Source organism: Echiichthys vipera (assembly GCF_963691815.1).
Source record: "Echiichthys vipera genome assembly, chromosome: 17".
In the NCBI taxonomy this organism is placed as follows: Eukaryota; Metazoa; Chordata; class Actinopteri; order Perciformes; family Trachinidae; genus Echiichthys; species Echiichthys vipera.
In genome coordinates this window covers 26,096,873-26,118,103 of record NC_139842.1, presented here as the reverse complement: position 1 = coordinate 26,118,103, position 21,231 = coordinate 26,096,873, and the positions used below count along the sequence as shown (strand labels likewise).

Here is a 21,231-nt window from a genome sequence, read left to right as displayed (position 1 = left end):
GATTTAATTGTTTCCACATTGCCAGGATCACAGAAGACAATGTTTTTGAACCTCATGTCCAAAAAGGTGCTGACTGCAAGAGTGTGGTTGTGCTCAATGTTTTGAAAACGTCGCTTGCATTGTGCTGCAAGCTGTGAAGCCAGAGTGTTGTTCCTCTGCCCAGCAGATTAGGTTACTTGTTGAAGAAGAGAGACCAGAGGTATGACTTTGGAAATAGTTATGTACTGCTCTGCTGAAACCTCCTTAGTGGCCTCTTCAAAAGGCCTGAGGACTTCAGTGGCCTGGCGAATGTGGGACCATTCTCCATCATTTAGGCACATGTTGTTTCTCCCAAGAAGACAAAGTGCTGTTGTGACAGCTTGTTGTTGCTCATTCAGTCTGTCAAGCATGTACAATGCTGAGTTCCATCGAGTATCCACTGCTTGGATTAGTCTGTGCTGTGGCAAGTGCAACTGGCTTTGTACTTCTTTTAGTTTGTCAGTTGCTCTGGTGCTGTGGTGGAAGAACCGAACAATAGCACCGCATTTCTCCAGGATGGACTCAAGACTTGTGTCTGCCTTAATGGAATCTTTCACAATGAGGTTCAGTGTGTGAGAAAAACAAGGAATATGTTTCCAGCAAGTTTTACGCACAGCAGAGACCATATTGGCTCCATTGTCAGTAATAACTGCATGAACCTTACTGGTGATGCCCCATTCATCAGTTATTTTTGTGAGGAGTTCAGATATATTGTCTGCTGTGTGCTGCACAGCTACATGGATTGTTGCAAGATTGCAAGACTGCATCTGCCAGTCCTTGTCAATAAAATGTCCTGACAGAGTCAAATAAGCTTCAGTGGTTCTTGCAGTCCACATATCGCTTGTTAAAACCAGACTGCTTGCTGACTGTATGGAGTCTTTCAGTGTTTTTTGTGCTTCCTCATACAGTTTGGGAATTTCACCTGTGATCATGGATTTCCGACTAGGGATCTGGTATTGGGGATCCACCACCTTCATAAAATGACGGAAACCTTGATCCTCTACCATTGAAATGGGTTGCAAGTCTTTCACGATCATTTGGGCTAGGCTCCTTGTGATCTCTCTGGCTCTTTGAGACTCATCTGAAAAGGATACAGTTTTCACATCACAATAGGGAAGATTAAATGTATTTTCTATATACAATATTAAGGATTTGATTAGATATTAGGGCTTTACAATAAACTGTAAAATAATCATTAATAATAATATATAACCATAATAAAATAAGGATTATATACCTGGCTTAATCAGGTGTTCAGACTTATGAAAATATATGCATGTTCACTCATAGGCTATACATTTTGCATAATTACTTAATCAACAACTGTTTACTGTATATAATTATCCTCTTCACCTGAAGTGTGTTCTGTAAAAATTAGATTGTGATCATAATATTTAAGGATTCGGGAACAGACAACACAAGCATTGTCTTTATCACTACGCTGGCAACGGTAACAGTGCTGTATGTACCTGGATAAACTTTGCCTTTTTGCAAACTCTCTCGCAGGGTCTTTTGCCGGAGAGCGGGTGGTGCAGGAGACTGGACATTCTCTGCAGCTTGTCTTTTCTCAAGCTCACTGTGGCTCTCAGGATGTGTGGTCTTCAAATGTTTGAATAAGTTAGTAGTATTGCTGCTGTGTGAAACTTTTTTGTCACACACTAGGCACCTTGCCGTAACTTTGTCAACTGCCGAAAAATAACACCACACCGCGCTTCGTTTTCTGTCTGCCATAGCCGACGCTTCTCATTTTGTTTCCCCGAGCCCCGTATTCATGCTGGCTGATGGCTGTGTGACAAACAGTGTGTGTGTGTGTGTGTGTGTGTGTGCGTCGGCCGGGCTGGCTGCTCATAGAGCTTCCTTGTCATGTGACACGGGCCAGCTCAATGCACCGCCAGGTACGGGGGTGCCCAGTTCGTAGTAATTTAAGTAAGCTATCCAAAACAGTTGAAATTGATGCATGCACCCCCAATTCTTATTTGTTATTTGATATCGATATTTGTTTAAGGAGATCGATGCCAAATGAGTAGCGTGTGAGTATCGATATATCGATACCACAGGATCGATACGCCCATCCCTACCGCTCATTCGTACACTGAGATTGGTCAAATACGAATGTTTCATAAATCACACGTGGGTCCTTTCCTACGACCAATTCTGCGCTCAGATCTGCGCCCGTTTTCACGCAAGATTGATAAATGAGGCCCATTGTGCACTGTATGCAGTCCTACTACAGAGGGGGGACTTCTACAGAGTATAATGTAGGCGGGGATTTTGGACTTTAGTGCAGGAGCAAGAGTCTACAACCATGCTAGAGGAGCCTTCATGCATAAATATGCATGAAACATTTCTGTATAATGCATCATATTATCAATGCGTGCGTGTGGATTCAAGAGGGGGACATATAGGTGACGGATTGGAAGTAGAGAGTTGGATGTGTATTAATAAAGTTTACAAAAGAAAAAATAAATAGTCAGCACGCATAGTGACCGTGACAAGATGGAGGCTCTGAAAGAACAGGCTGACCTGCAGTTACATTTTACCGCCACAGAGGCCGCTAGAAATTTCCTCTGTTTTCTCATGATAAGGAGATAATTGATTTGATAGTTAATGAATGAAACGTGATAGTCCTGAGATTTCCATCACTCCTGACATGTCATGCCTTGTAAAGACTTCTCATATCTTGAAGAACACGATAGACAACACTGATGGTTTCAGTTGGTTATGATGTACTGTTATGAAATTAAACTGTACTCTGTATATTTATGTGCACATTGTAAAACTCCTCCCTGTAGTGGTATTTATGTTGTTGTAATGTGATATTGTTGTGGATAAAGTTTGTTAAACTAACCAACTATATAGTTAATGAGGTCATCAGGTCACTCACTCCTCTGATAAAGCTGAAGCCTTACTAACCCTCTTCTTACATGCACACGCACACTAATGTGAACATTATCTGTAATAAAAAGGCAAAAGTTATTTCAGCCTGTGTCAGGCCTTGATTGAAGAGAGATGTGATGCTGATCCATATTCTCCTGCTCCTCTGACATTGATACACTGATTCTCCAGATCTCAAAATAATTATCTCGTTATCACAAGAAAATGGAGGAAATAAAATGTATGTTATGTATGACCGTTTAGGTCTTCCGTAGGGCACAACTTTAAGGAGGGTTTTTTTTTTTACAAAGAAACCCACTGTTCAGTTGGACAGCAGTTGCTTCATCTTGTGATGTATAATTGTGGGGGCTACATCAACTGTTAAAATGAGAAAATATGGTTTTAACAGTGCTGTAATACTGTTTTCTATTTGTGTTTATTACAGTTAGAAGCAATACAGAAACACCCCTGGTACCAGTAAGTACCACATTCTTAATTCTTACTTCCTTCTCCACCCAACAGTTTCAAAAAAAGAGTATATTCTTCCTCTTGTATGCAGTCTATGGGTCAACCATGTGAAATGAACATACACAGTTTACACCAGACTATGGTTAACATTCATTTAATCATAGCATACAACGTCTAATCATGAGGATGTTGTTTATTGGACATATTGTTACTAAATACATCCGTATTCTACCCATGATCCATGTAAAGAAAACCTACTAAAGTTTACTGAAATGTTATGTTTAGATATGCAAATTAATGTAATATGCTCTAATTTTCATACATTTCCGAAAGAGAAATGTGAACATTGGATAAAGTCAGGTTCAAAGTTTTTACAGATATCTCTTTGTATCACTTCTGTGCACATATTGACTGTAGAATAAAACCACACATGTCATTTTTAGTCTTTTGCTTGGATTTAGCATTAGCAATTTGCACTAGTGCCCTTATATATACAGTATATATATACACTTGAGATTTCAAAATGTGTCTCCTCTTACAATGTTTAAAGTGGACACTTTTCAACAGTTTTTGGACTTTAAAACAGGGTGGAGTCCAATTCTTCTTCTTCCCCTGTGTCCCCTCCATAACTTACACCCTTGCTATGACATCTATTTTAGACTTTACACTTTCAGTCTACTCCAGGCATTGACAGAAACAGTAGCTCCAAGCCAAGACATGGATTGTGCAAAGCATAATTTTGCCTAGTGTTAAATTTTGATTGATGGTTCATATTGTCCTGGGTTAATCAATAATCCTACCTGCATTGCTTTGTGAAATCACAACCTGTCTGCCCAAAGTAGTTTCCATCCCAGTTTAAATGCTGTGGGGTTTTAAAAGCCAATGCTTAAAACAAACGTTGGGCTAATTTGGCCATGTTCATGTTAAAAATGATGAGTTCAAAAATGTTCCCTGGAAAAATGCATTCAATCTTCCAATGAAATCTAGATGATAAAAGTCCACAAAGAAAAGTGCATGAAGTAGTGTAAGGTACTCTACTGCACCACGGCTCAAATCAGCCTGATATACTGTCAAATCAACATCTGTTATACTGTACCATAGAAATCATCAGACCCAATTAACAGTGCTTGCTAACATCAGTGCTTGCTTTAATCTTTGAGATGTTAATAACGTTTGTAAATAAACACACTAACTACATACACTGACTTTTTTCAGGGGTGGTCGTAATGAGCCTTGCCCAGAGCAGCCGCCCCCTCGTCGGGTGTGTGTGAAGAGGATCCTGTCCTTAACAGACCTGGACCCTGATGTCCTGGAAAGCATGTACTCCTTAGGGTGCTTCAGAGACCGGGTCAAGCTTACACAGGACCTTACAAGTGAGGAGTGAGTAAATATAACCCATCAAACATTTCCACTTTGAAAAGATGGCAATTACATCAACATGCACCACTGTTGAGAATGTGTGACATGAAGACCATTGATTAAACTGTTTTGTAAATCTGCTTTATTTCCAACTGTATAATATTGTTAAACGTGCAGTCGGAAGCATTTGTTTGATCATATTCACTGAAGCCGACACTATGCTTTGATGTCATCCGGTTTTAGAAAAAATAGCGCGCTCTATGTGCACCTAGAGCCTGTTGTTCAGTATGCAAAAGTCCACCGCGCCCGTATCATCCTGTCCAATCAGTGCAGTTCACAGTTCGAGCATGTGTTATGTTAAAATGCCCAACTTTACAGCAGAAATAATCATGTTTTGACAATTTTAGTCTCTTTAGATAATTCCCCCATTCATGACAAGTGTATGTGGGTTAAATTGTTTTCTAACTCACCTGTAAATATATATTCCTCATTCACTTGATTGGGAAAGCGTGTCCAAACCTTTGACTGATATATGGTTATATACAATATCTTAGCCTTTACTTTGTTGCCAGGGATTTTTCAGAGATTCTCTATGGGGTTTAGATCTGGACTCTGGGCATTTCATTGTTTAAATATTCTGAGCTTCAAAGAACTGCTTAATCGGTTTGGCAGTGTGACAGGGGACATGCAGCTGATTGGAGACGATTACAGTGGAGGTATTGCATGTTGCTGAAGGAGGTTCACATAAACATTTGCATTCACCCTGCCATGTAGCTGTACAAGAGGCCCAACTCCTGCTGCAGAAAACATTCCCCTAACCACCCACTTCCTCCTCCAAATTGAACTCACTTCTTTACACACTTTGGGTTCAGTCTTTCCTCAGTCCTATGCCCAACATAATGTTTCCATCAGACCCAAATAAACTGAACGTCCTCTCATCACTGAAGTCATTCGGGACCAGTTCTCCTCTGTCCACACAACATGCTCCTCAGCAAAGGCAAGTGTAGCCTTTTGATTCTTTCTGATGAGAGGTTTGGTCACTGCAGAGTGGGCTTTCACTCCAAAAAGTCTTAAACGTTGAGACACTTTGCAGAGACAGATCCTTGTCCTGTTCAGCAATGAACTGGAGACCAACTCCAGCTGCAGTGTTGAACTGATTCCCCATTGAGAGTCTTCTCATAATCCCATAATCCTGTCCTCTTGTGCACTTGTTTTACGAGGACGACCGGCCTTTTTGAGGGACTTAAATTAATCTGTGTCCTTGTAAAGTTTCAATCTTCTTGAAATCACAGACTGTGAACTAGTGTTGTTTTTGGCGGCCTGTTTTACTTTTAGTTTTAGTCTAGTCTTTGTGTCAAGCTGTCATTTTAGTCTTTATTAGTTTTATTCACGGTTATATTATTTTTAGTTTAGTCAAGTTTTATTCGACTAAAAGTCTGAGCATTTTAGTCAAGTTTTAGTCGACTAAAAGTCTGAGCATTTTAGTCAAGTTTTAGTCGACTAAAAGTCTGAGCATTTTAGTCTAGTTTCAGTCGACTAAAAGTCTGAGCATTTTAGTCTAGTTTCAGTCGACTAAAAGTCTGAGCATTTTAGTCTAGTTTTAGTCGACGAAAATTGTAAATTAGTCTCTTTTTAGTAATGCAATTGTATTTAATAAATATAATAAAAGTAGAATAGAATAGAATAGAATAGAATTACTTTAATGATCCCAGACTGGGAAATTATTTTGTAACAGCAGTAGTGGGTCAGCAAATAAAACACTTTGTACATAACATACATAGAATCCAATATATACATACATAGAATCCAATATATACATAGTGTATATAATCACCTAGTACCTAGTAGTATTGACGAAACCAACATTTTCTTTTAGCCAAACCCATGCAGATATCTTTAGTTTACATGCATGTACAGGTCTAGAATAAGTAATCCAATTTATGCTGATGCCAAATTCAGTTCAGTGTTGTTTGCTCTGTGAAATACAAAACTAGTGAAAGTATTTGGCCAACAAGGGGAACTAAAAACACACACACACACACACACACACACACACACACACACACACACACACACACACACGCTAGTCTCACACACAGACAAACACACACACGCTAGTCCCACACACACACACACACACACACACCCACACACACACACACACACGTTCTCAGCTCCAGTGGCTAACGCTAAAGCTAGCGTTAAAACCCGACACATTAACCGTAGCATCGTGTCGCATGAGCTTAATAAAACGGAAAGTATCGTTACGTTAATGTCTTGACTTACCTAAATGTCATTATGGGATGTCCTGAGATGTCTCTTAAGATTCATGGTGTTATTTCCTGTGATTTTGTGGTCGCATTTCTCCCTTTCTTTTTCCACAACACATTACGTTTTCTGTTCCACGTCTATATAATGAAAGTGTTTCTTCTTTTCCTCCCAAAGACGACTCCCGGCTGGTGTCACACTTTGCTCTCATTTTTCTTTAGTTGTCGTTAACCCCAACTCTAACGTTAACACTGACCCACAGCAGCGGCAGCTTCAGAATCTATATACAGTATGTGTGGGGATCGAGGAAGTGACGTCGCCCAGACGCGAGACTGGGAAAAAACACCATAATAATAATAATAACGTGACCAAACGAGACGAAACAACGCATACTTTGTTAACAATGCCGTCATCTCCACACATCGGACCTCTAACCCCAGCGGCGTCACATAACAACAACAGCGCTGCTGCGTGGAAAGAGACACGGACCCACAGACTCCCTTTTCCCTGATGCTCTGAATAAGACGCTAAATTGGTCGCTAGTAGCTTTTTATTAATAAAGTTGCATAGAAGGTCTCAAAAAGTACCGAGACAGTGCCCGCCTGTGAGTGCTTTAGGATGGGGAAGGGGCTCCCAGCAGCACCCTCTGCTCGTTGAGGACACTAACTGCAGAGTGATTGGTGCATCAGAGTCCAAAACAGCACAAAAGTCTCCACTAACACCAGAAACAGTGACACATTTCTCTCTAGGATGGAGGAGGATTTGGGAAGTCTCCAGATTTGGAGAGAAACTCTCCGGTGTTTGTATTATGATTCTACATAACAGCGGAGCTCCGTCTCTTCTTTCAGCTGGTTTCACTGGTTTCGTGTGGGCGCAGATATTTCTTGAGCCGAGTCCGTGTGGAAGGAAAACTGTTCAAGAACGGAGGGGAAAAAAAGGTCTTTTTCAATCGTGTGGACGTACATATATTTTATTAATCATTCACCTGTGAACTTCCAGCTTTAGTTGTCAGGAGATCTGTCTTTTCCTGTATTCTACGATTCTGTCAGCAGAAAGCTCTCTGTCTGTCTCCTCTCTGACCTTGGAGTACCTGTGTACTCTGCACCTTCTTCTGCAGGGAGAACCAGGAGAAGATGATCTACTACCTCCTGTTGGATAGAAAGGAGCGATACCCCAGCTGTGAAGATGAAGATCTGCCGCCCAGAAACGACCTTGGTGAGAACACTTGCTCTTTTACCTTTTGGCAGTCTAACCAAGAGCAACAGGATAAAATCTTGAATATGACAATGAATGTTATTTCCTCTGAACTGTGCTTTTACCACAAAAAAATGTCACCACAATTTCCAAATATAATTACATTTTTTAAAGATTATATTATTTAACATTATTGTCCCCCAAGACCCACCCAGGAAGCGTGTGGACTCCCCCATGCTTACGCGTCATGGTCGCTGTCGTCCAGAGAGGAAGAGCCTGGAGGTCCTCAGTGTCACAGAACAGGGGTCGCCAACCCCACCTCGCAGGGCCCTGGACACTAATGCACACAGCCAGAGGTAAGAACCACCACTGACATATCATGACAGTTTTTTTATTGTGGAAAATGATGGATGACCAAGTTAGAGTTGAAGCTGGTAACTTTCTTTAAAAAATATTTATTTTGTTTTTTTCATATTTTCTGAAAATGACATGCCTATATTCTGACCGCACGATGTTGCAGGCAATCTGTGAAAAACTGATGTATCCATAACTCTCTGTCTGCATCTAATGTCATCAGCTAGATCCACTGCACCTGACTGACAACCAATCAGAGCCGAGGAATGTCTCACGTGTGTCAATAACTGCTCTGTTACTGTGTTGCAGTAACAGAATCTGTAACAGTAACTAAATCATTTTTCTGAAAACACTTCGAGTATGTGAATGTGAAATGCAGAAAGTTGATTCATATTTGATTCGTGCTGTCGAGTTTCACAGTTTGATCAGACTTCATTGAATTATTGACACTTGTCAGATACTCCTCTGCTCTGATGGGTTATTTTTCTTTGGGCGCAGTGGAAACTAGCAGATGCCATTGGGAGCAGACAGGACCAGCAGGTGGAGGTAAAGATCCATGACTTTTTCACAGGTCGTCTGTTTCTTTGAGCTGTCAGGACATATTGACAGTTTCAGAAAATATGAACAGAATATCTTTGCTGTTGCACCTGGACTTGGTTATTTGTCTAGGAAGACGTTTCACCTCTCATCCAAGAGGCTTAACTGTCTTCCTAGACAAACAACCAAGTCCAGTTGCTTTTGAGTTAAAATTCTTTGGGGATAACGATGACCTGGACAAATGAGAATATTCATAGGCACCTCAAAGTCCCATTCACATTGATGACTCTTGGTGTTTGCTGCTGTCTTCAAAAGGTCTCGTTCAGTCAGTGGCGCGTCTACAGGTCTGTCCTCCAGTCCTCTCAGTAGTCCCAGGGTAAGAACGTCCTTCTATTCTACTCTCTTTAACTGTGACACAGAACGTTTCATTGCCTCCGGCTGACAGTAGCTGTCTGGAAACACATTCAGCTTTTTAGACTCCAAATCAAATTGAAAGACAACCTACGTATATGCTTACAGCTACAACACCAGGTACCTGCTTTCTCCCAAATAGTCTCACTCATTTTAATCTCCTTATGCCTATAATCATCCTGTGGTCTGTAGAATATGGTGTTCTGTACTTAACATGACTTAATCTGACTCAATTATTAATCTCATGAGAGTGGGGGATTGACACTGAAAGCTGCATTAATGTGCAGTTTAATTTGCAGTTCACTCATTTTTAACATCTGTTGATTAAAATGACACCAAATATTGAATTTAAAGTATCTCTACATATACTGTACTGTATGGTGATTAGGGCTTCAACTAACCATTAGTTTTATCGTCCATTAATCTGTCAGTTATTCTCTCCAGTAATCGATTTGTTGTTTGGTCAATAAAATGGTGAAAAATGTGGATCAGTGTTTCCAAAAGCCCAAGATGATGTCCTTAAATGTCTTGTTTTGTCCACAATACAAAGAGATTCAGTTTACTGTTACAGAGGAGGAAATAACCCAGAAAATATTCACATTTAAGAAGCTGCAGTCAGAGAATTATGACTATTTTTTTTCAAAAATAGTTGCTGATTAATTTATTAGTTGATGAATAATTGATTATTCAACTAATCATTGCAGCTCTCATAGTGATCTCTTTGCATTCAATATCACACATTTTCATGAACAAAGAGAAAACAGTATTATTGCTATTGTTTACAAGTAGTAAAGGCAAGGCAAGTTTATTTGTATATCACAACTCAACAACAAGGTAATTAAAAGTGCTGGATATAAAACATTAAAAGCATTGGGAACAGACACATAAAACATATAAAGGATTTGAAACACATAAAAGGTCATTTAAAACATATAAACAGTTACAGAAGTTACAATGCAGTTTACTGAAAAGCAGCGGCAAACAGAAAAGTCTTCAGTCTTGAAGGTAAAGGATCCGTTGGCTGAGAGTGAGATGAAAAGATCAATGCCACTGTCATGTCTGTACAGTGAAAATGAAGCTACCACCAGCAGCTGGTTAGCTTAGCTTAGCACAAAGACTGGAAACAGGGGAAACTAACTCTGCCCAAAGGCAACAAAATTGCGCAACCATCACTGTAAAAGTCATTTATTTACTCATTTATATCTGTTTTGTTCAATTCCTAAAAAAAATTTTTTGATATCAACTACTACTGTAAAGTTCCATGACTGCATCTTGCACAGCTATCAGGCCAGGGTTGTGAAAATTAACAGTGTAAGAAAGTGTAAGAGTTGAGTTTGGTCTTTCCCTTCTGATTGTTTACAGTAAGAAAATAGAGAATAATCCCAGCCTAATTCTTCAGTTTGTAATCTAGGAAGCAGCAGGAAGTTTATCAATGGCAGTCAATCAGTCTTCGTTTGCTCTCTGTAGTGTTGTGGACTAAAAACTGTTTTAGATGTCATTTAATGTAAGAATGTTTTGCCCATTGAACATACACATAGTGAACATATATGTATGATCAGCAGCTTCAATATATAAATATCAGTTTTTGCCATCAAAAACAGCAAACTAAATTTCCTGTGATGTTGTTTTTTCTCTGATAACTCTTGCTCAGACCTTCACTGCTAGCTGTGCCTTTCCATCATACTGTCACATTCTCAGTCATACACATTCTCATTTCACACCATGCTGCCTCATGTAGAAATCTGTGTGCACGTGCTGTCCCAAAAAGGGACTAAAACACCCAGAACTATCCATCGTCCCTTGGGTGCATCTGATGGAGGCTGGTTAAATAATTGTTTCCATGAACCATAATTCATGACCATTGCTTTCTCTCATCTGTCCATCCCTCTTTCCCTCCTTCTCCCCATCTCTCTGTCTGCCCATCAGAGCCCGGTCTTCACTTTCAGCCAATCAGAAGTCACCTCCGCTCCTTCCTCAAAAGACCCCAAACCAGGAAGTGAAACCAACTCCCGGCCTACCCGCCCAGCACCTGACCCAAAAACACAGACCCTGCCCTCAAAGGGCCCCACTGACCGGCCCCAACTCCACTCCATGAAGTCCCTCCCTCTCCAGACTCCACGCTCCCCTTCCCCATCCCCCTCTCCACTCCTCTCCCCCATCCCACGCTTCTTTAACTTCCCTTCTCCATCTGTCTTCAAGTCCAAGAACATCAACTCGTCCTCTAACTCCTCTGCCACCCCTCCTCCTGTGTCGCAGGTCACGCCGCAGGGCTCGCCGCTGCCCACTCCACTGGGCACTCCTGTGCACCAAATCCAACACCCTTCCTCCACCACCCCTCCCTCCTCTTCCTCCTCGTCTTCTTCTTCCAGAGCAGACGGAGCTGGCGGGGCCTCGCTGTCGCTGACACCGCCCTCAAGCCCGGGTGGCAGTGGGGGTCTGGCTGCCTCTAGCTCCGCCCACTGGAGAACAAGACTCAACTCCTTCAAAAACAACCTTCTTGGCTCGCCACGCTTCCATCGACGCAAACTGCAAGGTGAGTGAAGTTGAATGATGAAGGTGTGAATCCTCTCCACTGACTGGTTGAGATTTTACATTTTAATCAAAAGAAATCAAATCAAACTTTATTTATATAGCACTTTTTATACACATAGGCAACACAAAGGGCTTCAGAGAATAAAAAACAAAAAGAAAACAAACAATTGAAATTGATGCTTTTCCCACGATCTTAGCAATCAGAGTTTTCCTACAGTGCTCTGCATTCACATTCAAGATAGAATCTATGATCACAAAGAAACCACCACACACCTCAGCCTGAATCTATGATCACAAAGAAACCACCACACACCCCAGCCTGTGGCTGTGGTGACTTAAGTCTGTGATAATCTGTAATTAGGGCAATTCAATTAGGGCCTCTAATCAACATTGACTGCCCTTTTCCTTTCTTCTTCTTCTTCTTCTTCTTTCCTTCTTTCTCCCTCTGTTTTTCTTTTTTTAGTCCCCACATCAGAGGACATGTCCAGTTTGACTCCAGAGTCCAGTCCAGAGTAAGTCCACATATGTCTCAGTTTTTCAACATTTGGTAACACTTTATATTAATGTCCTTGTAATAAGCGTTAGTTAATAGGTCATGAGAGCCTTATATATAAGATAGATAATCTTTATAAGATGCTCATTTGCATTATTATGTGTTAAAAGAACATATCAAATTTGAAACTGAGTAATGTCATTGTTTTTCTGAAATGATATGCCCATTTTGAATTTGATGCCAGCAACACATTTCAAAAGAGTTGTGACAGTGACAACAAAAAGAAAACACCTGGTGGAAGATTAACTGGCAACAGGGATATAACATGAACAGGAAATGGAAAAAACATTCCACTTACACTTAAACTCCAATTACAGCAACTGGTCTCCTCAGTTCCCAAATGCTTACAGCATGTTGTTTAAATAAAAGATAATGCAAAAGAGTGGTAAACATGACCCTGTCCAACTGTCTCTAAATGAGGATATAACTTTCAAAAACAATTACATTTTTCTGTTTCAACATTTGAAATGTTGTTGTTGTGCTACTTTTGTTTACATAAGGGGTTTCAGTGATTTGCAAATCATTGAATTCTGCTTTAATATATATTTTACACAAACTATTTGGGATATAGGGTTGCACATTGTGACGCCTTATTTACATTCAATGTACAAAAAAAATCCAGTGTGATTCAATTTATTTTCAATTAGAATTTAAAGATACAATCCGTAAGATTTTCATCTATTGTATGGTCTTTTAACTTCCTCTAAACAATAATGATAAACCATATGAGCCACTAATGAAAGCACTTGTTGCCTTTTTGCTGAGTATTCACATCTGTGTGTCTGAGAGAGACATTCCCTCCCTAAATGTAAATGTGCTGAAATTAGAAAATGGTCGGCAGGCCACCCAGCACCCTATCGCGGGCCAGATTTGGCCTACAGGCAGTAAGTTCAGCATCACTGGAATATTTGTTTCACATATCAAACACTTGTTTTTGTGCAGACTGGCTAAGAAGTCCTGGTTCGGTAACTTCATCAGCCTGGAGAAAGAGGAGCAGATCTTTGTTATGATTCGAGACAAACCGCTCAGCTCGATCAAGGCTGACATTGTCCATGCCTTTCTCTCAGTGAGTGTGATAGAGTTTAGATAAGCCTTAACAACGTCCAACATTACTATATAATACCAGTTGTGGCGTTAAAGGCACAAAATGAAAATGTGATGTGTTTCTTTTGTCTCTCCAGATCCCATCCCTCAGCCACAGTGTGGTGTCTCAGAACAGTTTCCGGGCAGAATACAAGTCCTCCGGCGGCCCCTCTGTCTTCCAGAAGCCTGTCAAGTTCCAAGTATTATTGCTATTATTATTACATTTTTTTTTTTTTTACCTCTTCAGCCCTGACACCCAACACTCCCAACTCCATCTTTACAATTCTAGTCAATATCTCAGTGCTCCCTATTTAGAGTTGTTGTGTTTCCATGCACATACATGAAGATTCAATAACGCAGATATAAATGCACTTCTAAATCTAAAATTTAAGCAGAACTTGTGTATGTTTGATGTATTATGGTTGTACATATAATAGAACAAGTATACATCCATGTAGTCAAATGCTTTACGCTTAAAGCCATTGTGTGGGATTTGAAAATGTCCAATTGTGGTGCCCCCCAGGGACTCTGAGATGAAAGGATGGAAAGAAACACACAAATTTATAATTATAGTCACATGGAGGCTCAAATTAGAAAATCCACCATAGGAGTGCCTGTTACTTCAACAATCTTTGCTCTTTGTGTGTGAGCATCGTGAGCTCATGGATGCATGGTCCTTCTCTCCTGTAGGTGGACATTGCTTTCTCCGAGGGAGAGAGGGAGCGTGAGAGAGAACGAGCAGAGAGGGAAGGGAGACGAGAGATGGGCATCTACAGCGTCACCTTCACTCTAATGACAGGTAGGAGGATGTGTTTATGGTGAAGAAAGACAGAGAGCAAGATATAAGACATTCAGTAGATGGAATTGGATACAAGTATATGGATGTTATGGGAGAGGCCTTACTTTTTATTGTCTTCAAATGCAAACTCTTTTTTGCGAACAATTGGCAAGATGTTGCTAAATGGGTAAGGTAGATGTATTAGCCCGTCTTGGCCCAAGAATATACTTAGATTTTAAGAAAACTTAGCAGAAGCCCTGAACGGCAAGGTGATAAAAACAAATTCACCTAAGTTTAATAGGAGATATTATTTAAGGACTAATTAGGCTGTTTTGATTGCCATAAGTGTCCTTGTTGAATGAAGCTTGGTGCATGATATGGGCACTGTTTAACAGTGTAGATATAAGTAGTGATGTCCAAATGAACGATTTCCTTTGTTTTCCAGTCCAATAGATGGAGCTCTCTGTTCAACAAAGGGCTGAAAACACACTGAATCAACATTCATTGAGCCCTTTTCTTTAAACCAAGAGCTCCATCTAGTGGACTCAACAAATACAACTAATGCTTCATGAAGCTTCATTTGGACATCACTACATTCAAGCATGTTAAAGATATAATCCATAAGATTTTCATCGAGTTAATTGTCTGCTAAGTTATCAAAGAGTGTGTTAAAACAATTGTGAGGAGACTGATGGGCTGCTCTCTCAACCAGTGGTCCACATGGCTACTTAATATTCATGATCATGTCCGGCTACCGTGATCATGGTGTCTGCAGGCAGCGTAAACTAAAGGGGGTTAACTTAGCTAACGAGTATGTGATGTACCATGACAAAGGATACAGTTCACTGATCACACACCAGGAAAGGCGACCTCTGCAACCCACACATGCAGACATACACACATGCACACACGACAGCTAATGTTATAGAAATATAAACCTTAACCCCACTAATGTTTTTACATGCGATTAACGCGAGTAGTGAAGTGAGCTGCAACCAGCCAGCTACCTGCTCCCAGCTCCATGCGCAAATATGCGCGGACAGAGATGGTGTTTAGTTAATACCCAGTGCCAAGAACAATCCCTGTGCAATAACTCACACTTACTGTCACACCAAACATCCATCCCCCTTCAACTTACTGTATATTTCATAGTTTAAATACTCACTGTTCTTTGACAAGTATTGCTGCATACACCAACAACTGTAGCCTACAGTCACATCCACCTACTTCATATATACAAAGCAACCTGCAACATAAATTAATTAATATTTAAATCCACACCCTTTGCGTTCTGCACTATTGGTCAGTATTCCAATTTCATTGTCCTGTGTTTATATATATATATACACTATGTATTACTATACTATACTATTTCTATGCATACAGGCTATATTGAGAGCGAAAAAAGCCAAAGTCAAATTCATTGTATGTGTTACACTTACTTGGCCATTACAGCTGATTCTAAATCTGATGTTCAACTGTGTACTTTTATTGCTGTTTGTTATTTATGTGTTTTTGTAATTGTAAAGTGCATTGATACCATGTCTATTGGTGATTTTAGTCACTATGGTTTTAATGCACTGAGGCACTGATATGTCTTTGGCTGTACCTGGAAAGAGACCATAATCATAATAACATTATAAAATACAGCAACATACAGCGACACCTGCTGGGCAGTTTTCATAATAAAAGTTTTAATAATACATTTTTTGACTCATGCAGGGTTAAGCATAATTCGTTTTCAGATGGACCACACATCATGAGGGGCGCAATGTCCGCACTACACACACATAAATACACAGACACATACACACAAACACGCAGACACACACTGGATAGCGAACAGCACCATAGCCTCAGTGCAATAAAACCATCGTGAGTAAATCACCATAGACATGTTATCAATGCGCTTTACAATTATGTGTTATGGTCGAGTAAGGGCGCACTCACACTTGTCCCAGATGAGTGCCGTGCTTTAGCGTAATTGTTCTCCCTCCCTCTTCCACTGCAGCCAAGGCCTGCTTACACTACATTACTTAAAATGATCTGGGCCTCTGCTCGATTTCTTCTTGCTTATACGTCATCACTCTTTAGAGATTTAGTTTTGTCTAACTGACTGTCTGACCAAATCTGCTGTAAACACTCCCTCTCTGCATCAAACAATCGCAAACCATTCAGCTGCATTTTTTTAAATGTCCGTCACAGGGAAGAGTCATATGTATAAATAGACATCAGGACCGCCATTAATAGTCGGCGCTCGTACACATGCGCATGCTCGTGCTCATACATGTGCATCAGTGCTTTACAAAAGCCCTCCTCTTTCAAGCGTGCCGAGCCTGGGCGCGGAACATTTTTACTAGCTGGTCAAACAAACTAGATTTAAGCTGTGATGTGTGCATGGGCACGGTACGAATAGACAGTGTGAGCTAGTGATGTCCAACCATCCATCCATCCATCCATCTTCAACCACTTGTCTCTAACGGGGTCACGGGGGGGCTGGAGCCGATCCCAGCTGACATTGGGCGTGAGGCGGGGTACACCCTGGACAGGACACCAGTCTATCACAGGGCACATAGAGACAAAAAGACACAGACAACCATTCACACTCACATTCACACCTACAGGGAATTTAGAGTCATCAATTAACTTTACACCTGCATGTCTTTGGACTGTGGGAGGAAGCCGGAGAACCCGGAGAAAACCCACATTTCCTTTATTTTCCAGTCCACTAGATGGAGCTCTCTGTTCAACAATCCTGAAAATATGTGGTGTGCCAGTTCCAGTTTAATGGCACTTTTTAAAGACAGAAACACTGCTGTGCCATGGGTTCACCAGTATTCCCTATTGCGGCAAATCTATACATGGCGGAGGTAGAGGACAAGGCTTTAAACTCCTTCAAAGGAGTAACTCCATTGATTCAGATATGTGATCGACACATGGGTTAAAATCAAATCCAAAGAGGTGCAAACTTTTACTGAACATATAAACTCTGTGGACAGAAACATCAAGTTCACCAGAGAAGAAGTCAAGGACAATAGTTTGCCTTTCTTAGACTCTGACGTCCATATGGAGAATGACAGGAGCCTCCACATTTGGGTATACAGAAAACCCACTCACACAGATCAGTATCTAATGTTTGACTCTCACCACCCCCTGGAACACAAGCTTGGAGTTATCAGAACACTGCAACACAGAGCTGATAACGTACCCACCAGCTCACAGGCCCAAGGGGAAGAACGTAAGCACCTGAGAGGCACCCTCATAACTTGTGGCCCCCCCAGCTGGACCTTTGTGAAAAAAGCAGCTGCTTCCAGAAAGAAAACCAAAGTGGTTGAGAGAGAAAAAGAAAATGAGAGGAACAACATAGTCATTCTGTATGTGGCTGGGGTATCAGAGAAACTCAGGAGGATCTTCAACAAACACTGCATCCCTGTGTATTTCAAACCCAGTAACACACTCAGACAGAGACTAGTACATCCGATGGACAGAACACCACACCACCACAAAAGCAACCTGGTTTATGCTGTCCAATGCAACGAGGAATGCAAAGATCTTTACATTGGAGAAACAAAACAACCACTGCATAAACGCATGGCCCAACACAGGAGAGCTCACTCCTAAGGCCTGGACTCTGCTCTCCACTTACACCTCAAGGAGAAAGCCCACTCCTTTGATGACAGCAATGTCCAAATCTTGGACAGAGAGGACAGATGGTTTGAAAGAGGAGTAAAAGAAGCCATCTATGCAAAAGTGGAGAAACCATCACTAAACAGAGGAAGAGGTCTGAGACACCACTTATCTCCAATTTACAATACTGCCCTTTCATCCCTTCCCAGGAGATTCAACAATCTAACCTCAAAGAACAACTGTTCATAAATGGCCTCCTGTAACTCCAACGACTGTCGTTAAGACTCAATAGAGCGCTAATGAAGTCCAAACCTACTTCCCACCAACGACTGCCACTCTAGCGACAGTCGTTGGCACTTGGAGCACAAAGGGTTCCAGTGACATCATCGGCCTTGTGAGAGGTTAAATACCTGGATCTCCACACCAGTTAGTGAGACCAGTCCCAGCCTGGTCAGATGCTTACATGACGTGATGAAGCCTCTTGGATGAGAGGTGAAACATCTTCCTAGACAAATAACCAAGTTCAGTTGCTTTTGACTGAAATTGCTTCGGGGATAACGATGACCTGTACAAATGAGAACATTCACAGGCTCTGTTCAACAAAGGGTTGAAAACACACTGAATCAACATTCATTGAGCCCTTTCCTACCAAGAGCTCCATCTAGTGGACTCAACAAATACAACAAATGCTTCATGAAGCTTCATTTGGACATCACTACCCACATTAATCGCATGTTAAAAACATTACTGGGGTTAAGGTTTAATTGCACTTTTAGGCTCTCACTCTCACTTCACCGCTGTGTGTGTATGTGTGTGTGTGTGTGTGTGTGTGTGTGTGTGTGTGTGTGTGTGTGTGTGTGTGTGTGTGTGTGTGTGTGTGTGTGTGTGTGTGTGTGTGTGTGTGTGTGTGTGTGTGTGTGTCTGCATGTGTGGGGTGCAGACGTCGCCTTTCCTGGTATGTGATCAGTGAACTGTATGCTTTTGTCTATATAGACACAAACTGAAGACATTTTGACAGTCCAGGTACATCACATACTCGTTAGCTAAGTTAACCACCTTTAGTTTACGCTGCCTGCAGACACCATGATCACGGTCACCGGGCATGATCATGAATATTAAGTAGCCATGTGGACCACTGGTTGAGAGAGCAGCCCATCAGTCTCCTCACAATATGATTCCATCACTGACTCCCCATTATTTTATACAGACATGTGTAGTTAATTAATAAGTTAAAGCATGATGTTTAAAACCTAAGTTTATCTTGTATGTAGGAGATAAACTTGAGTTTTGTCCAGCAATGCCCGAAAAAAAAGGAATCGTGTCTCAATTCAAAACAAACATGCATTTAAGCATGTTAAAGATGTACTCCGTAAGATGTTCATCTAGTTAATTCTCTATTAAGTCCCTATCTATCACAGAGTGAGTTAAAACAATGGTAATTGATCACGTGACCCTCTAACAAAACACCTTGTTGCCTTTTTGCTGAGTATTCAAAGCTGTGTGTCTGTGGAGACATTCTCTCACTAGATGGAAATAAGCTGACATGTTAGTGACGCTACTGACAGTGGTTGGTCTGCCAGTGGAGCTCATTATTTTCGTTTTTTGCTGCCTTTCATTGTAGTTGGAAAAACAGGAACTTCTAACTTCTGAGTCAGGCTTGTAGTAAGGGAAGAAGTGTAATAGGAACATGTGTGTATGAATTTAAGAGGGTGACATATAAGGGACGGACCAGAAGAGAGGTAAATGTGTGCCAATAAAGTTTACAAAAGAGCAAAACAAAAAGTCAGCACACATGGGGACCACAAATTTGACAAGATGGAGGGCTCTGAAAGAACAGTCCGCTAGAAACAACAAATCTTACGGATCATGACTTTACATTTATTAATATGAGAATATTTTATTTGCATTTATAAATATGGGATTAGGATTATTTTATTTACTTTTAAGATCTCGGTGGCCGGAATTTTAAGTGTTTTATGTTACAGAATATTATCAGATATTATATACATATATCAGCTGTTGTAGTAAATGATATATATGACATGGTCATTATTCAAAATCAACGTGTATTGTGATATGCATCGTATTGGAGTAAAAAAAAAACATATAAAGAATGCTCTCTCAACCAGGGCAACCACAATGATCCTCTTTCCTCTCAGGTCCCAGTCGTAGATTCAAGAGAGTGGTGGAAACAATTCAGGCTCAGCTCCTGAGTACTCATGATCAGCCTTCTGTGCAGGCACTGGCTGGTAAGACGCACACACACACATGCACACACACACACAAACTATATATACCACTAGTTTAGTTGTTTGTTTCACGTCTTCTCTCCCTGATTTTACCCCTGGCCCCTCAGATGAGAAGAACGGTCAGCTTACCCGCCAGCCCAGCACTCCTTCACGTCAGAACTCCCGGCGTTCCGAAAGCGGATCTGAGCGGGAGCGGGGAGAGAAGGAGCGTGCGGCAGATGGGGGGAGCGGAAGCGGGAGCGGAAGCTGCAGTGGGAGCGGGACCGCCTTACAAAGGCGAGGGTCGGGGAAAGACAAGACCAGACTCCTATCGTCGTCCAATGGGACGCAGTCTCATCCCTGAGAAGAATGTTGTGGAAGAGAGCCGAGGCTCATCTGCCTGGCCTTTTTCTCTTCCTTCCCTCAACCTTTCCCACATTCTTTCCTCCCCTATTTCCTAACTTCCTGCCTTGCTTCCTGGAGAATTCCCCAGGCTGATTTTAGCAGAAATTTAGGGGTAGTGAAGGCAGTTTGAGCTGATCTCTAATCAGCCTTCAATTCACTCCAGAGGGACGAGTCCGAAGACAGGATGTCCAAAAAGTCCCACCTCACCAGAGAAATACAGAAAAAGCTCACAGCCATGGAAACACGTTGTTAATACGTTCCAATGAATCAAGAAAGCACATGACCTCATCACTGGCCAATCACATGGTTCAAATCCAACAGGAAACCTCCATAAGTCAGTCAAAATGGCAAAAGAAGATACTGGCCAATGACAGAGCCCCTTTAGTCATTCTCTTTATCATTTTCTGCCCAGCCAACGGTCACCTGGCTCATCAAGTCTCCTCAACACCACCTGACCGAACATATTGAGTCACATGGTAGGAAACCCGCTCTACTCTCATCTCCTCACTTTTTAATTAAAGACACATCTTCTCAAGTCAAGT

General features: G+C 41.2%; 1 protein-coding gene across 1 annotated transcript in view; it reads left to right on the top strand.

The window, feature by feature from the left end:
- brsk1b (BR serine/threonine kinase 1b) overlaps positions 1 to 20,648 on the top strand; it is a gene marked incomplete at its 3' end in the record, with an annotated part of 39,723 nt that extends 19,075 nt beyond the window's left edge. The window contains exons 9-20 of the mRNA XM_083932073.1: positions 3,338 to 3,369; positions 4,576 to 4,740; positions 8,105 to 8,202; positions 8,387 to 8,537; positions 9,388 to 9,448; positions 11,740 to 12,016; positions 12,479 to 12,527; positions 13,511 to 13,634; positions 13,750 to 13,851; positions 14,342 to 14,450; positions 20,216 to 20,305; positions 20,413 to 20,648. Coding sequence (XP_083788199.1) covers positions 3,338 to 3,369; positions 4,576 to 4,740; positions 8,105 to 8,202; positions 8,387 to 8,537; positions 9,388 to 9,448; positions 11,740 to 12,016; positions 12,479 to 12,527; positions 13,511 to 13,634; positions 13,750 to 13,851; positions 14,342 to 14,450; positions 20,216 to 20,305; positions 20,413 to 20,648 — 1,494 coding nt within the window. The remainder of the gene's footprint in view (positions 1 to 3,337; positions 3,370 to 4,575; positions 4,741 to 8,104; positions 8,203 to 8,386; positions 8,538 to 9,387; positions 9,449 to 11,739; positions 12,017 to 12,478; positions 12,528 to 13,510; positions 13,635 to 13,749; positions 13,852 to 14,341; positions 14,451 to 20,215; positions 20,306 to 20,412) is intronic.
- Between the last annotated feature and the right edge of the window lie 583 nt (positions 20,649 to 21,231).